Raw genomic sequence first — 20,555 nt, forward strand, 5'->3', positions numbered from 1 at the left:
ATATTGAGGAAGTACATAATGGATCCATCTCATGTGGTGGACTTTGAGCCCTTGTAGTTGAACGGGAACATAAGTTATGCATAGAAGCCTGTACAGATTATTCCAAGGAAAGTGAAGGTTTTATGCAACAAGGAGGTAGTACTAGTGAAGGTTTTATGGCAGAATCAACCGTTCGAGGAGGCATCATGGAAACAGATGAGGAAATGAAAAAAGCTTAGTACTCAGAGCTCTTTCAAGATTAGAACTTTCGAGAACGAAAGTTTCTTGAGGGTAGAGTGTGTGAAAATCGAAATTCAAGGAAATTGCATTTATTTATCTTAAAGTATTCAGGCTTATATTTCGAATTTTGGAGACTTGGAATATGTTGTTTTAGTTAAATCAATTTAAATTAATCTTGATAAAAGATTTGGATTGAATTCAAGTATTGAGAATTGAATTTAATTTTGGTTTTGGGAATGGGTGGATTCTATTTGGGTTTTAATTGGAGTATCGGTGGAAATTTAAAATTCTTTGGAAATTTTATTTGTTGGGATTGAAGTGGAAAATTTTATTTACGTATGTTTTTGGGGAAAAGAACTTTTTTATGTTTATATTTTGGTTTAGGGACAAATGGGGGAAATTAGGGTTTTAAAGATATTTTATTTATATATTAAGATTGCCTCGATTTACATATAAAATAAAGAAAAAAGAAGAAAAATAAAGAAGGAAAATTTTTTTTCTTTCTTCTTCGTTGAGTTACACGACCTACCCATTTGGAGAGTCGTTTCATAGGGCTCCGAACAACGCAAACCCCAGAAATAGAAAGCATCTTTTAGGTCCATCAACATTGTCTTTTCCTCAATAGCTTATTGTTATCAAAGATGTCGTTACTAATTGACTCTAAATGACAACAGTAATAGTAAGACCATATTGTTCATTCGATTACAGTGGTAAAATAAACAACCTCAATCGTAATTAGATTACGTTTGCAAAATGTTCAAGTAAATGTGATCAAGAATAATTTAATCACATTTACAATTTAAAACCACTATGATCGATCCATCAATGAAATTCTATTATAACAACACCAATTTTGATTACGAATTAGTAAAACAACCTAATTAATGGGTACATGCAAATGTTTCTCAACTCGCCTAAAATCTTTTGCTTCTGAAATTTTAAAAAAGGTTCTCTAGAATTAAGTTATACTACCTTTTTTTGTCAATACGTGCCCATTTTTATGCTTGAAACCTAAGGCTTCTTAATACTAGGAAAATAAAATCCCTCCAAACATCGGGGACGGTTGTTCTCTCTTCCTCCAGAAATTATGCCAATGACCAATTTTGATAATGCAATTTCAAGAAAACCAAATCAAATCCGCCGTTTCGTTTAAGAAACATATCATTCAGCTTTATTCACCATATTGGAAATGAATATTTATATGGAGGGTAGATAACTGTCTATTGGAAAGAATTACAACCAAAACTCCAAGGAACCTAAACTATAAACACTGCTCTTTTCGACAAATCATTGCCAACGTCTGGTTCTATACATGATCTAACAATGCTACTCAATCCATCCTCTTCTGCAGACTGCTATTATTCCGGGCTCCGGGCACTTAGTCTCCTCAATGAAAAGGCAGCATTTCCCAGGAGTACTATAAACCTTCGGCCGACCTCAAGCACTGCAACATCCTTTCTATGCTCAGCTCACGTCGCCCCAGACCATTCCACGTTCCATTTGAACCACTTCTGTCCAGTATTTCCAGCTCCTTTATCTCCTTATGCAATGCCTCCAAGTCCACAAGAGGGACCGTCGTTGGTCGTCCATGGGCACACTGCACATATAACATCTCACACTTGTCAGTACTAGTCATTTCCTCCTCCCACACCCTAAAGAGGGGGAAAAGGGAGAAAAAAAGATATTAAATTTTGTCACTGAAAACAGATCAAAAATTATTCACTCACTTGGAAACACAGAGAAGTCTGCTTCAGTTCCTCAACAATGAGGGAGCACTCTGAAGGTAACAAAGAGTCTCCGAACATAATTGCACCTGATCAAACAATTATCAGAGAAAAAGTTTTCAGCGAAAGATCCACATGAAAATGAAAATATACACATGGCACTAGCACGCACTTCAACTAAACTCATATTTGAGTGCCAAAGATTAATTGCAATTTACACAGCATTCCAAATTTCTTCAATATTCTCCAAGGCTTAATTGCAAGGTGGAATCCTTGCCTTTTCTTTATCTTGGTTTACCGCTTAGGGGTTATCCCAAACGTGTTGCTTTCTGGCAGCCTTTGATTGACAAATTTCAGAAGAAAATTGAACGACTAAAAGATATACCCTTTCAAGGGGAGGTCACTGTAAGACCTGGTTATTATAGAAATGTTAGTATGATTAGTAGTAAGGGATATTCTAGTAATTAAACATCAAGTTTGTTAGATTTTTTGGGTTATAATTAATAGGTGAGAGTGAGATTAGAGGGGTGAAGAATTTTGTCGTATTTTCTTTGTGAAATTTAGGGAGAGACTAACCCTCTCAAAATTAGGGAGAGACTAACCCTCTCAAAAGGTTAGGTACCTTGTTACTTTTCTTATGATAGTATAAAGTATAGCATATTTTCATATTTCCATATTTATGTGTTCTGGAGTTTTGTGTCCTTGAGTGTGTTCTTGTTAGGAAGTATCCTAAAAATCGCTTCACTTTGTGCAAGCTTGGATTTGACCAATATTCCTACTTACTGCATGTCAATTTTTTTTATGCCTTCTGTTAGTATGGAGCTTGAAAGGTTGATACGGAATTTTTTCTGGGAAGAAATGAAGTAAGATCAATCACCTGGTTATCTGGGATTTGGTGTCAAAAGCTAAAACTCATGGAGGGTATTGGAGCTTTTCATCTCAGGAACCAAGCCCTTCTCGCCAAATAGGGTTGGAGTATTTTTTTTTTTTTTTTAAGAAACAATTCAATTCATAAGTTTGGTATCCAAAATTTAGAAGCTTAGGAGAAATTTGTACTATCCAAGCAGTTCAAAGATCAAACAAAAATAAGCCAACCAAAACAAGATAAGTTCAAAGAGAAGAAAATTCTAATAGCTACCCTTGAGACATTAACGACATCGTATTTAAAAGAACATAATGCACTTTGGAGGTGAGTAATTATTAGCATTCATGGCTCCAGTGAGTTTGTTTGGCATACAAAAAGCAATAGGATGTCTAGCCTTCAGAGGCCATGGGTTACCACTTCCAGAGCTTGGAAAAAGGTGGAAAGTCTTGCTATTTACAAAGTTGGAAATGGTACTCGTGTTTCATTTTGGAAGGATCTCTGGCTTTTTAACAATAGTCGATAGCTTCCCAAGATTATTCGCCATAGCTGTTAATACAAGCAGTGCAGTTTCTTCTTATTGAGATGTCTCAACATCTTGGAATATTATTTTCACGAGACTCTCGATAGATGAAGAAGTGGTTGAGTTTCAAAATCTTCTTTTCGACCTCTCTTCCTTTTCCTTGAGAACACGTGCATGATTTTGGGCTCTTGAATCTTCAGAATTGTCGGTGAAATCCTTCTCTTCTCACTTGGCTTTTTCAACCATTATAGACAATGCCTTATTTAAAGCAATCTAGAAGTCAAAAAGTCCAAAGAAATTTATGAAGAATGTCCAACAAGTGGAAATGAATATTTATTGGGGAGGAAACAGGAGTTTGAACACAGGACATCCTGAACCAACCTACTCTAATACCATCTTAAATCACTAATTGACCCAAAAGCTTAAACTGAAGGTGAAGGTAAATTTAATCATAATATCTAGCAGAAAACCAATATACTTATTTAGATCATGTTTAAATGGTAGTCTCAATTTGGCTGAATTTTGCAGAAAAAGATGTTGTCACAGTGTCTTTTACCATCAGTGTGCTCCTTATGTTTCAAGGAAGGAAAACATCCCAACCACATCTTCTTTGAGTGTGTGTATCTGCGAAGCTGCTGGTATTTGTTATTTGATGCTTTTACATTGGGTTTTCTACGTTTCTTGGAAGGCAAATGTGCTTCAACTTCTTTGTGGCATTTGATAGAATTCAAAAGCTTATTTAATTTGGGTTAATGTTGTGAAGGATATTCTTTCTGAGCTCTGGTTAGAAACAAATCAACGTTTTTTATCAAAATTCTGCTAAAAAAGTTGAGCTCCTTATGCTCGTTTTGATTTGGCTTGTCTCAAGTCTTCTACTTAGTGTTCTCTTTCCAAGAAATTTGAAGGATTCTCAATTCAGGATATATATAGTCGCTGGAATGCTTTCATTACTACTTTCTAGGCATATTGGTGTTTTGGTTTTTTATTGTTTCCGTTTGTTTATATTTGCATTTGTCTTTGTTTCTTTTCATTCCCTTAATGCAAATAATAATAATAATAAATAAATAAATAAATTTAAAAGAAAAAAATTTCATTGATGAATGAAATTACAAAAGAGAGGGGAAAGAAGCCCCAAAATCAAAGGAGTTACAAAAGACATTTTCATTGGTCAAAAAAGTATCGAAACTATAACAACTGGATTGCTTAGATAATTTACACCAAGAGATAGCAATGCTAATCACATGATCAAAAGAGGTCGAAATGTTGGGTTTTGTTGTTGAAGAGGTTGTTGTTCCGTTCAAGCCAGACCAGCTAGAGGAAAGCTCTAACAATATTTTTCCAAAGGAGACCTTTTTTCCCCTTGAAAGGATGATCATCAATAACAAGGGAGAGGAATAGGTTGATATCCAGGGGAAAGACCATATGCCAATTAAAAGCAAGAAGAATGTGGTTCTAAAAGGTCCTTGAGAAAGCACAGAACATAAATAAATGGCTTTGGGATTCATGGTCTTTTTTGCAAAGATAGCATCGGCTGGGAGACATCGTAAGAGAGGGGTTACGACATTCAAGCTTCTCATGTGTGAAGACAGGCCTATGTGAAAGCTCCCAGAGGAAGAATTTTATCTTTTCAAGGTAGTGGCCGAACCAAATTCCATTAATTGAGTCTGTAGAAGATAACCTACTGTTGACATACCAAGAAATAGTCCAAGACTTAGTGGAAAAGATGCCAGTTGGCTCCAGCTTCCATAGCCATTTATCATCAGTTTGGAGGGGCCGATAGGTGGTGAGTGTTTGGGAGAGAGTTGCCCATTCCTCAGTTTCCTCATCATTAAGGTGTCTTCGAAGATGGAGGTTCCATCCCCCATTCGCCCCGTTCCACAATTCATTGACCATAGCATCTTTTGCAAGAGACAGGGCGTATAGATTTGGAAAAGATGTGTGCAACAGGCTATTGTTAACCCAAGCATCAAACCAGAATGAGATGGAGTTCCCACCGCCTAAAATGGCGGTAACATGTTGTTCCACAGAAGGTTGGAGTTAGTGTAATGCTTTCCAAGGACCTTTGGTAGTGGACATGGATCTATCACCAGCTTTGTTACCACACAAACAAGTTCCAAATTTAGCCATGATCACTCTTCGCCATAAAACAAATCTTTCCACCCTAAAGCGCCAAATCCATTTTGCTAGGAGCCTCTCATTTCTCAGCTTGAGGTTGGTGATCCCCAAGCCACCCATAGATTGTGGGGATGTAACTTTCTTCCAACCAACAAGATGTAAGTTCGATCCATCTTCCTTTCCTTTCCATAAAAAATCTCGAAATATTTTTTCAATAATATTTGCCACTTTACAAGGGGATAGGTAATAAATGGGAACATTGCTCAATGAGGCTTGAATAAGAGTTAACCTCCCCCCTAGAAATGTATGATGAAGACCACGCTTTAATTCTTTGCTCAATTTTCTCAATTACAAGGGCCCAAAAAGAGGCTTTCCATGTAGAGGCAGCCCGAGGTAGGTGTCAGGCCATGATCCGACCTTGCAACCGTATAAACCCACAATGTCCTGAAGCTAAGTGGGGTAAGATTGATGCCAAGAATTTCAGATTCTTGGTGATTGATGGATAGGCTAGAGCAAGACTGAAAAGTATCAATAACATCAAACAAATTTTTTGTCTATTCCGGGTTGTAGGTGGAGAATAAGATGGTGTCGTCTGCAAATTAAAGATGGGAGATGTAGCTCATTATTTCCAAGAGCAAAACCTTGAATCTTTCTACCCAATTCAACTTGAGATAACAAACAACCAAGGGTATCAATAATGATATTAAAGAGGGAAGGAGATAGCGAAGCCTCTTGCCTAATGCCCCTAGAAGCATGAATTTTTTTCCCCTAGGACGACCATTGATAATGATGGAATAATTTGCAGATGAGATACAGCCCAAAATTCATTTTCTCCAAAGGCATCCGAAACCTTTGCAAATCAGTGTCAAGGAAGCCTCAATCAACCGTGTCAAAAGCCTATTCAAAATCTAATTTAATCACAATGCCCTTCTTTCCCTTTCTAGTCCACTCATCAATAAGTTCGTTGACAATAAACAAGGCATCCAATATTTGACGTCCCTCAACAAAGGCCGACTAATATTCTGAAACCAGGGTAGGGAGAACCTTCAGTCTATCAGAGAGGACTCTATCCAAAATCTTATAAATACCGGTAGTCAAACTAATAGGCCTAAAATCACCAACTCTTTTAGCATCAGCACGCTTGGGGATGAGGCAAATATAAGTCTCGTTAAGATTGGCATTGAAGATACCTTTCTTAAAAAAATCCTGAAACACCCTCAATATGTCGGGCTTAAGGATACGCCAAGATTTTTTATAGAATTCCCCAGTGTATCCATCAAGACCCGGGGATTTATTGGTACCAAGAGCACAGACAGCCCCCTAAATTTCCTGTTCATTAAAGGGTTTAAGCTGTGAAGACTATTACATAGTGAGAGAATGGTGGCTACATGTAGGTAATACCTTGAGGTTGTTCTTTTTGGTGTACAATCTGGAGAAGAAGCCCCAAAAATTCCTCAACTATATCGGTTTCAGTAAGAAGGATCACACCAGCTGTGGAGATAATTTCAAGAATGGTGTTTTGCCTATTTTGGTCACCTTCGCTAAGCCAAATGCCTTTGCACTTTTGTCTCCAAAGAGTCTCCTCCTTGGCCACCACCGAGAGTAGTTGTGCTTTGAGACTATTCTTTTGTATTCTATGGATGGTGGGACTATCGGATGACTCCTCCATACCATCAAGAAGAGAGTGATTTCCGCTATAAACTGATTCATTTACATGTGAATACAACCAAAGGTTTCTTTGTTCCAAGCTTTGAGGATTTCTCTAAGGCCCTTCAACTTAACAATAAAGCCATGTCCCAGTCGCCCAAGCAAAGGAGTGTTCTTCCACCAATAATCAACAAGGTCACAGAAACCTTTGCGCAACATCCACATATTTTCAAGGTAGAAGGGTTGGGACCCCATTCGTCAACACCAATGGATAGCAAGATAGGGTAGTGGTCAAATGTTGGGTCTCTCCAATCTCTTGGATGTAGTGTAGGCAAATTTCTGTTGGATGCTTTCAGTTATCAAAAAACGATCTGTGAGTATGAAGACCGGGTAATGTCTATAACCAGACCAAGTGTAAGATCCATTTTGCAGAGGAATGTTCAGGAGATCAGCCCCATCGATGAAAGTATTGAAAGTTTTCATACTCACCATTTGGGGCTTATCATTTGATTTTTCATAGGACCATCGGGACACATTGAAATCACCTCCCAAAATCCAGTTTCATGTGCAAAGGCCTTGAAGATCATAAAGCTCCTACCAAAAGAGAGGTCTATCTTTTGCCCGAGAAGGGCCATATATTCCAAAGAGCCAAAAAGGAAAGCCCTCAGCCAAGGAAAACTGAATGGTAAGTGAGAAGAGACCTTTAAATAGCTCTCCAGACGTGATAGATGGGTCATTCCACATGATGATGATACCCCCAAAGGTTCTCGAGGCCTCTAACACAGACCAGCTGATATGCCTAGAGCTCCAAAGAGACTTAATGATAAAACGATCCATATCTTCGAGCTTTGTTTCCTGAAGGATAACCATTGTAGGATTGTGTTTTAAGATAAGATTTTTCACAACCACACACTTCTCCCAAGCCTTGATGCCTTTGACATTCCAAGATAGAATGAACATGTATAAGAGGTTGGCCCACCAAGATAAGCCTTAGAAATGTCCTTGTCATAATTGATAGAGGTATAAAGCCTCTTTAATTTGTTTATGCCTTTGTTTTGCTTCTAGGATCATTTGACCTTCTTTGAGGTGGATGGAATAGCAAAAATGCACAGATTATGTTCCAGAAGCCAAGGAACCACAATTCGAAGGTGGGATGCAGGGTCAAAAGAGCTTAAAACAAGATCAGCCTCCGATTCAAGGTCGCTCTCAGCCAATAAAGAGGCGCATACTAACGTGTTTTGTAAGGAGAAATTAGGAGGAGGAGAGGTGGGATGAGTGAAAGGGGAAGGTGGAGCAATGGAGAGGGGAAGAGGACTATAGCCTAAGTTGTCGTGGTCAGAGAAGGTTGGGCAAGATGTCAAAGAGTTGAATTTAGTGTCGAGTACAAGGTATGACCTTTTGTTTTGAATGGTGATGGATAGTTTGTGTGGGGAGTTATGAAGGTCGGATGGAGGAGGCAAAGTGAGAGGATGGTTTACATTAGAGACTGATGGGTGAGGAAGCAAGTATGGATTCGTATCAAGATTGGCGAAAGGACTTGGATGGGCCGAGCCTGGTGGAGGGTCGATGTTGATGGCTATAGGAAGGTCTATAGGCTTATCAGGGCAAAAGTTGGGCAGATAAGAAGTAGATTGTGGGAGTGTAATGGAGGGGGGAGCAAGGGGAGGGTTGGGCTAGGGTGGAGTGAGCTTTGATTGAGGAATGGTGGGTTGGGGAAAGTGGGCTTTTGTTGGGATAAGTTTGGTAGGGCAAGGAGAAGACCAACAGGTGTGTTAATGGAATGGGGGATGGGGCTTTTAGAAAGGGTAGATGGGCCGGTTGGAGGAAGATCGGCCTGTTGGGTTAGTGAAGGAGACGAATAGATAGGTATAGGTTGAGGGATGGGAGGTGAGATAGAACGGGTAGGTGAGGGATCAGAGGGAGGTACCTGTGGAGCATGTGCAGATGCTGACACAGGGTACAGTCCAAGGAGACCTTTCTATAAGTCAAATCGTGCCTCGTTTTCCGCGTCACCCAGAGAAAGGCATCCATCCGGTGGCTGAGAGCCACGGATTCTGGCAACAAAACCCAGAAACTGGTAATATAAATAAAAAGATGAAAGATAACCCATGAATATCATCCGAAAAAGCTGAAGCCAACCTCATCCACGCAGCATCTAATTTTCCATGATCCATGGTATTTGTACAAATTATACAAGTTTAAGCATGTACCTCTGCAGGCCTTTGAATTAAGAACTCGAAGTACGGATGGTGGCGTTGTTGATGAGCCATCTGTATCAGCAAGCTTTCAATCCAAAAAAAAAAAAAAAACCCGTCTCAGCAAGCTTATATATGCAGACATAGCAACATCCCCAAAATTATTTAGGTGTTTAAGGAACAATATAACAGCTAAATAAAATTAATATCTATCTGGATGAAACATAAAATTTGTATTAAAGCGCAAGGTCCTCAGTTACCTGATGAAGAAACTCCAGAAGATCTACATCAGATAAATTAACCCCTAATATGCAGGGTACCTATTATGTTATACACATAAATGTTGATATAAAAACATAATAAGAACATATAAATTGGAATTCTAACAAAATAAATATAAATTTGTTACAAATTTCAAGCGCACAATAAATGCTTTATTACAGTTCGCATGGTTTGGTTACCCAAAGTTGAATGTAATAATCAGTTTGGTTACACAAAGTTGAATGTAATAATCATAGAAGCAAGGAAGATGATGATTAACTGCCATTAGCGTGATGGCCGTTTCCTGCTTGTGTAGGATGTTCAAATTGCTGCACAGAAAACCAAATATTAATTTGGCAAACTTGAGCGGTACTGGTAAATCAGAAAACCCCTTCTCTCTCAATTTCTCCTTTTAATCAAAATCAAAAGAAACTACCTTGGGCAGTCTTCATCTAGTTTACCTATGAAAATATATAGATTTTCCAATGGATCAAGAGCTGTTGCCCTTTCCTCACTTTAGCATGCTAAGTCGTTTTCTAGCTTAGCATAGCCAGAGATTAGGCCGAAACATATTTTTGACAGAGGAAAAGGACAATTTAGAAGGTTCTAGGGAGTCATACAGGATACCTTCGGAAGGATTTTGAATCTTGAGCATGAATACTACAGATCCAACCCCACTCTTTAACCTGATCGGCATAGTTATACAACAACTGGTAACCAATCTCTGGCAGCACCTATAGTAAACAAACAGCAGGATCAATATATCCTTTAAATCAAAGCATGATATATTAAGACCAGAAGACAACAAACATAATTTACCAGCTCGTGTTCAGCATCCAGATAGGTTGTAGTCTTTGCTTCACCAGACAACAGCTGTGTATATAAGGCTTTATTAGAAATCACAAAGAACTAGTTCATCAAACAAATCATGATCACCTTTTGACGAAGATCTTCAAGTCGAATTCTTTCATCTGCAGCATGCTGTAGCAAAGCACCATTTCAACATCATTACCCCACCCCATGCGCATAGAAGACTTGTCAATTGGTGTACACATATATTGTATACAGAGTGTAAGAGGAATCACAAGGCATGAGTGTGTTGTACCCAAGCAATGGATGGCATTACACATAGACAACCTATTTAGAAATAATAATAATAATAATAATAAAGAAAAATTTAGACTGAAATTTCCATGAAGTTTTGTGCCATGGGAGGATGGGTCTATTTCAATCAAGTTCTTTCTTTCCACTGTAATCTGTCTGGCATACTTTGTGTGGGTTATGGTGAAACGTCCCTGGGGGAGATTATGAGGCAGAGTCATGGTTGGGAAATCTGGGCTTTGGGTAGTGGATAGGGTGGGGAGGCAAGTTTGGAGAGAAGGGAGAGGAAGGGAGAGAGGTGAGCGAGGAGAGAGAGCCATGATTTTATCACGATATAATAAAGAATAAAACACTGGTTGAGAAGAAGAAGAAACTAGTTAATAGAAAAGAAGATCAAGGGTCAGTATTGTGCGCTGGCAACCAATTTTGACCCCTTAATTCTGCCAAGATTCTTGGATTAATGTCTACGTCAACAATCAGACACATCTACGATCAAACAGCACTTTCATCCAATCATTGCAAAAATCAACTTTCCTCCATCTTGAGAACTAACAATTTTTTAGTTAGAAGTTGATATAGGACCAGCCACTGATGAATTTCAGTGACCAATTATATGAATAAAGAAATAAACAAAATTGTTTTTCATATAAAACCGCCTAGCAGACCCAACAAAACTAATTAATCAAAAAAAGACAAAAATAATAAAATAATTATGAGGAAAAAAAACACCCAGAGAACAGAGAACCACCTGAAGTGAACGAACCTAAAGGGATTGAACCAACCTGATCGATAACAGCCAGTATTCCGCCAGATACAACTGGAATGAATTTCTTATCAAGCTGTAGAAGTACTTTTGCATCTTCAAGGAAATTTTTATCGATGGATTCGGGAACTAAGGAATTGCTAGCAAGAGATAGGAACCCTGAAGTGATATCAAGTATACTAACTTCATCGTCAAAAGCATGTGAATCCTCATTTATCTGAAATCAAAAAGGAAAAACTATTAAATATTTACTCGAATAAATAAACGAAGCCTCATATCAAGCTAAAGAAAACAAATTAAGTTTCAAACTTTACTGTAGTTGGACAGCAATTATGCCATTTGATCCATAAATCTGAGGACTCTTGAGTTTCCTTTGAGCATAGTTCTGGACGTGAAATAGGGTCAAAACTATCCCATTCAAATAGTATTGGAGGATATTAAAAAGTCATACTAATATGCTAACTATAAGAAGCACTGAAATATTTGTTTCAGTCTAAATGTTGAAATCTCATTTTCCAAATCCATAAGAACAAATAAAGAGTCAGTTTTGTATGCACAGTATACCTATAACACCTTCAGTGACCTTAACATCGCATTGGGACTGCTTGGAAATCTCTCCTTGTTTCTCCTCATCATTTCCCATAATAGCAGGCATCTTTATCGTAGCTGTTCTGGCAGATCTGGAAGTGAGGAAAACGTGTTTTATATTCTAATAAAAATCAACAATTTTAAATTGATAGGGGAAAGGTTTGGCTCTCTACCTGGTTCCCATCAATGAGTCATCAACAGGAAATGGCTTAACATATCGATTACTAGTACCAAAGAAATGTTTGGAATCTCTCAACTCACCTAGTTCTGTACGTACCAGGCAGTAGCTACAACATTAGTATTTCATCAGTGACATCTTACAGGTGATGACTTTTTAAATGAAAATACCTAAATGAGGTGGCCTGTCAAGGAAGACCGGTGCCTGAAGCTTTTCAACTTTCCCTTGGTCCGTGCAATAGAAATTAGTGGCACTAGACTTATTGGCTTTTCTTTCGTTCAGGCAATAGAAACTAGTGGCATGAGGCCTTTCTGCCTTTGTTTGGTCCAGGCAATAGAAACTAGTCTTTCTTTTGTAAAAAGGTGGAGCCGATTTGCCTCTTCTAGGCCTTTCAACAGAAAAATACTTCTCTTTCAAAGTTTGATGTCCAAACATAAGCTCTGAGCTTTCACAAGCCTTTTCACAATCTCTTCCAGGCAATCTCCAATTGAAAAAATACTTCTGACGGGAGTGCATATCTGGACTCACAGGAGAAGAATGTTTAACATGGTTAGATTTTTTAAGGAAGGTGCTAAGGTCCTCTCTTGCATCAAAAACATCATCAATTATCAGTGTACTATCGATACAGCTTGCTATGTAATTCTTTTTGTTGGAACTACTCAACGTGATATCACAATCAAATTTGCAGCCCTTTTCATCATCATCCACTAAATCCTTGACGGGTGTCCTATCTCTAGATCTCCAGCTCCTTTCACCCTCATCCCTAACACTAAAGCAATCAACGTCCCATTCTGAGGCTAATATGAAATTTGAAGTCACGGGACCGTTTGGGGAACTTCTGGTCTGATAACTTGACAAAAACTTCTGCACGTGCTTGTCCAAATGCCATGAGGATATACAAATTAGATTAAATAATTTTAGATAGAAATTTTATATCATGAGAAATTCATAAATTGTAAGCTCTAATAATGGTCAGAGAGCATACCTCAGCATGTGATGAGGTGCCGGCACAAAGATCAGAACCCTTGAAGTAAGCATCAAGCTTTAGAATGTCAACTTCATCATCAGGTATTTTTTGCATTTGGGTTCTTTTGATGACATCATTTTGAACATACAGTTTGTCACCAGGAATTGAAGTACTCTCAAGTTGAAAGCTACTCCATGAGGAACATCCCCTAAGTGAGGGTTTGTTACCCGTTAAGATGTATTCATCGTAGCTAAATTCATCAAAGTAGGAAGATGGTGTACTTCCGGCAGAACCAGTGATCATATTGAAACGCATTTTAGATGATTGACCTTTCAAATCTGAACAGAAGATATTGTCCTCAACAATGTCATCACATCCTTGGGGAGAATTCAGTCTTCTATCCAAAAAGGAGTCTTCAGATACAAAAAAGTTTTCAGGTACCGATTGGTAAGTGTCATTGTTTTGGACAGCTGTAGTTGAGCATTTTGCCAAGGGAGTATCCCATGATTTTGAGAAATGGTCGGCTTGGTAACTAAATTGCATCCTAGCTGCTTGGTCACCATCATCCAATTCAATTGAACTTGTGTGTGAACTCTCACGTGCCTTTTTGTCATGCAACCTATGGGACAAGATATCATCATGTTCCGTGAGCATAACTGATGGTGAAAACAAATCGGTAAGGGAAGCCTGACAGCTTTGCATTCTGCTCTTCTTCACAGATGGAATATTCTCTGAAACAAAAATTGAACCAGGTCATTTTTACACTGCAAGTTTGCACGGTATGCATATACTTTTTATGTGGAAGTGTGCTGTGCAGATAATAAATGGGGACATTTTCACCTTAACCATTTTGTTAGGGGGGGCAGTGTGGGCAACTCAAGCAGCATATATAAGACTAAATCATTTCATAAATCAAAATGTGATGAGACGAAAGTTCAACTTAAAAGTACTTGATTTTGTTGAAATCATGTTATCTTCATCCTTCCACAGCTGATCTCCAACTATGGGGGTTGTATGGACCAAAGATTTTCCTGCAAGTGCAAAATGAAACTTCAAACAGTGTTTATGAACAATCACTACGGTGACAAAGATATGGCTAACTGCATACCACAATTATATTTTTCTTTCCAAAATTGTTGAACGGCTTCTTCAATGAAGGTAAGTATTGGGGTCCAGTCCTTCGGAAATGAAAACAGAAGGAAATCAGAAGGGGTTGGTTAGAAGAATCCAAGGAAAGAATTCTATCAAACCATTAAAATGTGATAAAACAAATATTAAATAAAGGAATAGAAGAGAAAACAAATAAACTAGTGTTTGGAGAACAAGAATTACCTTAAACTGAACAATGGTCTTAGATGACTCAAATGTTAGGTCGTAGAAAGATCCTGGGCAGTCTAAATTTAAAACATAAGCAGGATTTGCTTCAGACCTGCTTCTCTTCCTTCTGTGACAGACATGATCAGTCTGCGGATCCTGGCTCATAAATCTACTGGCCAGTTGATTAAGTAATTTATGAATTTGGCCCTTGAAAATGAATCGCCTGTTAATATCTGTCCTTGCTGAGGTCTAAACAATTTCATAAAATACTGAATCCTATCCACCCACCATAGATTTAAAGAATTCACAGAATGACGTGGATACAGACGTATTGAACAGCCTGCCATAAAAACAACTTATAAAAAATAATGAAATATCAAAAAGCAGAATTAGCCTTCTTTTGTGTAATCAAGAAAATAATTATACCTTGATACTGAAGCTATCAAACGGACTGCATATATAGCCAGAAAGCTTTAAGTCCCCATCACCGATTTTTAATTCATGGAGAGACCTGGAAACCTCACTACCAAAGCCACTTCTCAAAAGTGATAAAGGAGAAGGAGAGGGATCCGTGCAAAGAAGGATACTCTCACTACATCAGAGAAATAAAACTGTGAAAAAACTAACATAAAAATTTTACATATTTCAACCTGAATTAAAGATACCTTTCACTGTCTACAAGTTTGAAGGAAACTTTAGAATGTATGAGGGCAGTTCGAATTACACATTTCTTGACTGCATGCAAGACCTTCTTGGGGCTTCGAGTTCCATTATGCAAAATGAAATTTCACATGTCCGTAAAATGCAATATAATATTTCATTTTACATAGCTAAAAAGTTAAGGTCCATTTGGGTTAAGAAAGTATTTTAAGAACTTGCATTTTGAGAACAACTATACTAAAACTATCAAAATAGAATAAATTATAATTTATGTGAAAAAAAATCATATTTTTCATTAATTAATTTTAAATATAAAAATTGAGACACTGAACATCTAAAACTGATAGTTATCATTGTATTTTTTTTTTTTTTATATTCATGAGTGTTCGGGCTAGCTTATGCACATCTCGACTAATTTCATGGGACAACCTGCCTGACCTTACAACATTTGGGTGTCACCCGTAGGATATTAAATCCAAAGTAGGTAGTCACCATGGATTGAACCCATGACCCCTCCTTAGCCCTTTGGCCTTTTTTTATGTTCCCACTACCACTAGGCCAACTCATCATGGTTGTTACCATTGTATTAACAAATATAGAAGAAATAATTTAAAAATTATATGAAAGCGATAAAATATTGTTGTTTTGACTTCAATTTCTTAAGAACATACTACCAAAGTGTGATTAGTGTGCATCACAAATTCTAAGGTGGCAAGTACTTTTTGTTCCATAAAACAGATACTTCAAACTTCCTTCCCACAAGGCCCTATATATTTCCTTTTGCCTTTTCAGCTTTCATAAACTATGACTGCAATCTATTATCTCCTTTCTCATCATAAGAACTTGCCTTATCCATAGATCAACTCTTGAATTCTCCTTTTCACTAAAAAAAAATGTTTATTATACAAAAAAAGAATATAAAAATTCTAAGAAATTAAACCTGGATTGCATATGTTTCCTTCGAACTGGTTGGTTGTAAAACAGATCTCGAACAATAACTACAGAAGAAAAAGACAAAAGAACCCTGATCCAGTAATGGCCTTCAGAAGTATTTGCAAGAATAGAATATAACAAAGGAGAAAATATTGTTTTTCCAGTTGTAATTGCAAATCGCATGAATGTTTAGAAGTATTTGGGGCATAATTAGTAAGGAGACACCATAATAAGATGCATATAGTTTCAATTATTTTTTCTGTGCTAGTCTAGTTCAACAAAAAGTGCAGTGACATCAATACACTAACCTTATCATGAAAAACATTGGGTGGCTAATCAATAATCAATACACTACACCAAGGTACAAATCATACAATCAAACACTATTTCTTACAAATATATGATGGTAATTATGTGGACACATATATACTTAGCAACTACAGATCAGATAACTGAAAGGATAATTACAAAATTTATAAAACAACCAAAATTGGATCTACATCCCATAAAATTACATTTTGTCACACCAGTATTCCATGCCATGAAGATTTACCACATCAATGGTTTTCATGAGGTTAATGGTCAGAACAGAAAAACTAAAACAAAAGGTACAATTACAAAAGCAGAGCCCAAAATCAATGACTTGAGTCCAGATACAAAAAGATGGAGCAGCAAAGGAAATATAAGAAGGAAATATACATATAATTATGTGTATGTGTATGTATCCAGATACCAAAATACCCAAATACCAAGGAGCTGATTAGATACCCTTAAGTTTTCTCTCTAATTTGCCCATCAAAAGATTATATGGCGTGTGTATGTGTGTGAGAATGTAAACAATTGCCCCTCCCCATAAAAATCTGGCTCTGCCCCTGTAGATACAAGCACTTGCAAGGTCTTAAAGCATGCTAAGCAATTTTTGGAATAAATGTGACTGAGAGATGATGAAACTGTTACAACTTACCAGTAGTGCCAACATCTTCCATATCATCGTCAATTCCAAGATACAAGCATTTACAACCCTGTAACAAACAGAATAAAAGTTAATTACTTAACAACAAAACAGGAAACTTCTCATGTATGGCTCCATAATTGAATAGTTGTAACCTTCTGTACCTTTAAGACTTTACGATATCCATTTGCCCTCCCACATGCTCTAGTTATGATCTCCACCAACGATACATCGGAAATGGAAGCCAATGCCTCTCCTCGAAAGCCAAATGTTCCGCATTTGGAATCCATGTCGACAAGATCGTGAAATTTTGATGTCACTGCATAAAGTCATTGAAAAGTACAACATAAACACCCCAAGGTAGTAAATCCAAATTCACTAAATATATGTGAGCAATGTCCAGTTCCAACGTTAGAGTTCTACTTTTCACCAGTTGTCTAAAAGATAATTACATCAAAAACATCCTTTCACCGCTTACAAGAGACAGCAGTGAAATCCAATCGCAGATTCAGCCCTTTTCTGCACCATTTCCATTAGTTGAAAAAACTAATAGGTTTTCGGTAATATCATTGGATTCCAAAATAGAACCAGGGAAATGATAATGAAGTAAAGACTCACAGTACACAAGGAAGAAAGTTGAGATTTTTACCATATCTTTCTCCTAGCAAGACTAACCCATCGCGAGTAATACCAGATCCTATAAGAATATAACAAATTCACTGTATCAGTATGAAACCTCATATAGAGAAGTAAAGTAACAAGTAGCGTACTGAGAAAATCACAAACCATCGTCCACTACTTTAACATAGGATGTCCCAATGCCCATGAAAATTGAAATCTGGAAAAGGCATAAATTGATATAATAGACTGCAAGTAAGATACATTAAGGCAGGCAAATTACAAGAGAATTATATATATATATATATATATATATATGGTAGCCTACTATTTATAAATTACAAATTTAGTCACTTTTAGAGGCTGTTTGGGAGGCTGGAATATAATCATAATCACTGAGAATCTGAAGGGTATTGGAATGAGTGAGGAATCAAGGGCAGAATGGGAATGGGATCATGAAGTGTGAAAATGATGAGAAAGAGAGTTGGATCGAAAGCAGTGGAAACAAAATGAGTTTGGTATGTGTTATAAATCGGGTCCAAAATGCTCAATCCAAACATGAGTTTTGGATCACATTACATTATAAACTAATTCCATTATGGGCCCCCAAACAACCCCTTATTGTATCTGCCTAGCCTACTATTTGGTCCTCATGTCAAATCAACATTCTTTAGTTCGCTCAATATGACAGTGTTATGATACCACCCAACAAGAACAGCAAAGAACACAAAGAAATACAAAAAGCATTGAAACATAGAAATATATATTGCAATATAGAGGTAGTTACAATACACTAATAGCTTTTCGAGAGGGCTATCTCCCTCCAAATTCACACCAAAAACAATCCTCCCTTGCTCCCAACCCACTCAATCTATTTATAACCAAAAACTATAACCTTCCCAACTGATTACTAATATGCTCTTACTAATAATATACTAATATCCCTAACTAAGACCCTTACAAACTAGTAACAAAGTTAAAACTTCTTAGTACCAAAATCAAAAATTTAGGGATTAAAATAAACTAAGTTCAGTAACTAAATTTATTCTCCTTGTAAAGAGAACCAATCAACCATAAAGGAGTAGTTTTTCTCTTGTAGAAGGAAGAAATGTGCTGCTCAGTGATGGATGACTAAGAAATAAAGTACGATTTCATGGCAGGCTCTAATTCATAGTGCACTACTTGTGACTGTTTTAGGTGCAAGATTGATGTATATCTAAGTTAAATATTTTGTACACTCCCGACCGGATTAACTTGCCGTAACAGTCATAATTAGTAATAAAGCACATCACATTTCCTACTTGGGTGAGTAAGCAACCCCATGCCTCAGCACAGAACAATATCATACAATGGACATTAGACTCCATACCTTCGATGCACCAGCATCCAAGCTATTATAAACAAGCTCTTCCACAACCTTCGTGACATCATAGAGAATAATGCCAGCACGCACAGAACTACGAACAGACTTAGGCAGGGGCTTGATAGTCCCCATCTAGCATTACGGTGCATCAATAAGAAAAAACATCAAATGGGAAACAAGACGAAGAAGAAGAATAGGAGGAAAATTAGCATATAAATACAAAGATAAATAGTTCATTATTTTCACCAAAACTTGATACATTAATTGTACTGCTTTTTCAGAAAGTAGTTCCAATGGCGAGAGCAAGTGGACAAATGACGCAAAATCTGACTACAGAAACTTGAATTTCTAACTTTGTATAACTCACTTGAGATGAGACAATCTCACCCTTCCCAGACCCTTAAAAAGGCAAATCATGGTCTTGGAAGCATCTGAAGATTGAACTTCAGTTTGGAGATAAAGTAAGGCACGAATACAACAAACTAGACAACCAATTCAATGTTTTTATCAACATAAATTCATTCCGCAATTTCATAAGTCCTCATATTCGATTTACAACACCCCTTTTCATAAATTATAAACAGTTTAGCGTCAGCTCCCTACAGAGCACATGCGAAAGCGAGAATAGCCAAAGAACTGGGCATTTCCGAAAAATTGAAAGTTAACAAAAATGCCAGTGAAGACTGTAATCGCTTTGCTCTCTTGCTACGTTTAGGAAGATTCATGAAAAACAATGAGTTCTTAACGAAACTAACCTTAAAAAAACCCTACATAAAAGACTTCTGTAACAATTATTTTACTCTATTTCTGTCAAAATCTCAAAAGCTATGCTCACATGTTCGCGCAGCATCCACCGCCCGACTCTTCTTTCCAATGTGGCGGTGCAGGCACATATGCCGATGGTTCCGTACTCAGTCAAAAGCCAACCTCTTCTCGAGACGACTGTGCTCCGCCGCAGTGAATGAGAAACTGGCCGTGCCGAGTGTCGGATTCAGAGCATACCGCCGTAAATCGTAATTAAGAACTTTCCCGGTGCCAGGACGGTGCTAGCACGGACGACATGTCGGTCCGATTTTCTTTTTTTCTTTCTTTTTTTTTTTTAAGGAAAAAGTTATTCGGACGCTAAACTCGTCCAGTTCTATTCTGTTAATCCGAAACTTTCAACGTCATTCAATTGTACTTCCAATTTAGCCACACAAAAAAAAAATCACCATCTTAGCTCTCAACTTCATTGGAAAAAAAAAAAAGGAAACTGTCAACTTCATTGCTAAAAGTTTTCTCAGGTTTAATTAATTGTAAATTATATATTTGATATGAAATTGATAAAATTTTGAAAAAATATCATTATAATTAAAAAAAAAATAGTAACAAATTAGTAGAAGACAAATCAAAGGTAAAAATTGTCGCATTTATTTGAGTTCAACGAACAAGATAGGTTAAATAACAAGTTTAGTCCATGAACTTTGAAGCTCGTATCTATTTGATCTCTAAACTTTCAAAAGTGGTCCTTGAACTTTTGAATTATATATTCTATATAGGTTAAATAATTAGTGTTGGAGGAGAAATTTC

The 20,555-nt window shown here is 37.2% G+C and overlaps 1 protein-coding gene across 8 annotated transcripts; it reads right to left on the bottom strand.

The window, feature by feature from the left end:
- Positions 1-1,342: 1,342 nt before the first annotated feature.
- LOC120090186 (DNA mismatch repair protein MLH3) lies at positions 1,343-20,140 on the bottom strand. 8 transcript variants are annotated; one of them, XM_039047717.1, is made up of 28 exons: positions 19,822-20,139; positions 18,993-19,118; positions 17,792-17,843; positions 17,655-17,702; positions 17,170-17,324; positions 17,018-17,075; positions 16,061-16,118; positions 15,126-15,218; positions 14,887-15,052; positions 14,785-14,800; positions 14,476-14,693; positions 14,252-14,321; positions 14,094-14,174; positions 13,162-13,874; positions 12,347-13,049; positions 12,172-12,265; positions 11,975-12,090; positions 11,725-11,795; positions 11,430-11,627; positions 10,483-10,527; positions 10,366-10,419; positions 10,174-10,280; positions 9,827-9,875; positions 9,546-9,605; positions 9,301-9,373; positions 9,018-9,144; positions 1,947-2,032; positions 1,675-1,816 (listed from the first exon to the last, which is right to left on the bottom strand). In XM_039047717.1, exons 1-27 carry the CDS (start codon positions 19,834-19,836, stop codon positions 1,978-1,980), a joined length of 3,621 nt encoding a protein of 1,206 aa, XP_038903645.1. In that variant the 5' UTR covers positions 19,837-20,139; the 3' UTR covers positions 1,675-1,816; positions 1,947-1,977. The 8 variants fall into 8 exon arrangements, 6 of the variants coding, with proteins under 6 accessions (XP_038903642.1, XP_038903643.1, XP_038903644.1 ...); XM_039047714.1 differs by lacking the exon at positions 9,018-9,144 and having other exon boundaries at positions 1,343-1,816; XM_039047715.1 differs by lacking the exon at positions 9,018-9,144 and having other exon boundaries at positions 1,343-1,816; positions 12,347-13,040; positions 19,822-20,138.
- Positions 20,141-20,555: the final 415 nt, after the last annotated feature.

The sequence above is a fragment of the Benincasa hispida genome, chromosome 11, assembly GCF_009727055.1.
Source record: "Benincasa hispida cultivar B227 chromosome 11, ASM972705v1, whole genome shotgun sequence".
Classification (NCBI taxonomy): Eukaryota; Viridiplantae; Streptophyta; class Magnoliopsida; order Cucurbitales; family Cucurbitaceae; genus Benincasa; species Benincasa hispida.

What these genes read in the sequence shown, in the direction of transcription:
- LOC120090186 (XM_039047714.1), bottom strand. An exon ending in GCACCTCATCACATGCTGAG is followed by an intron (nt 13,050 to 13,161) that starts GTATGCTCTCTG and finishes CATTTGGACAAG; the next exon opens with CACGTGCAGAAGTTTTTGTC. An exon ending in GGTCACTGAAGGTGTTATAG is followed by an intron (nt 11,796 to 11,974) that starts GTATACTGTGCA and finishes TTTCACGTCCAG; the next exon opens with AACTATGCTCAAAGGAAACT.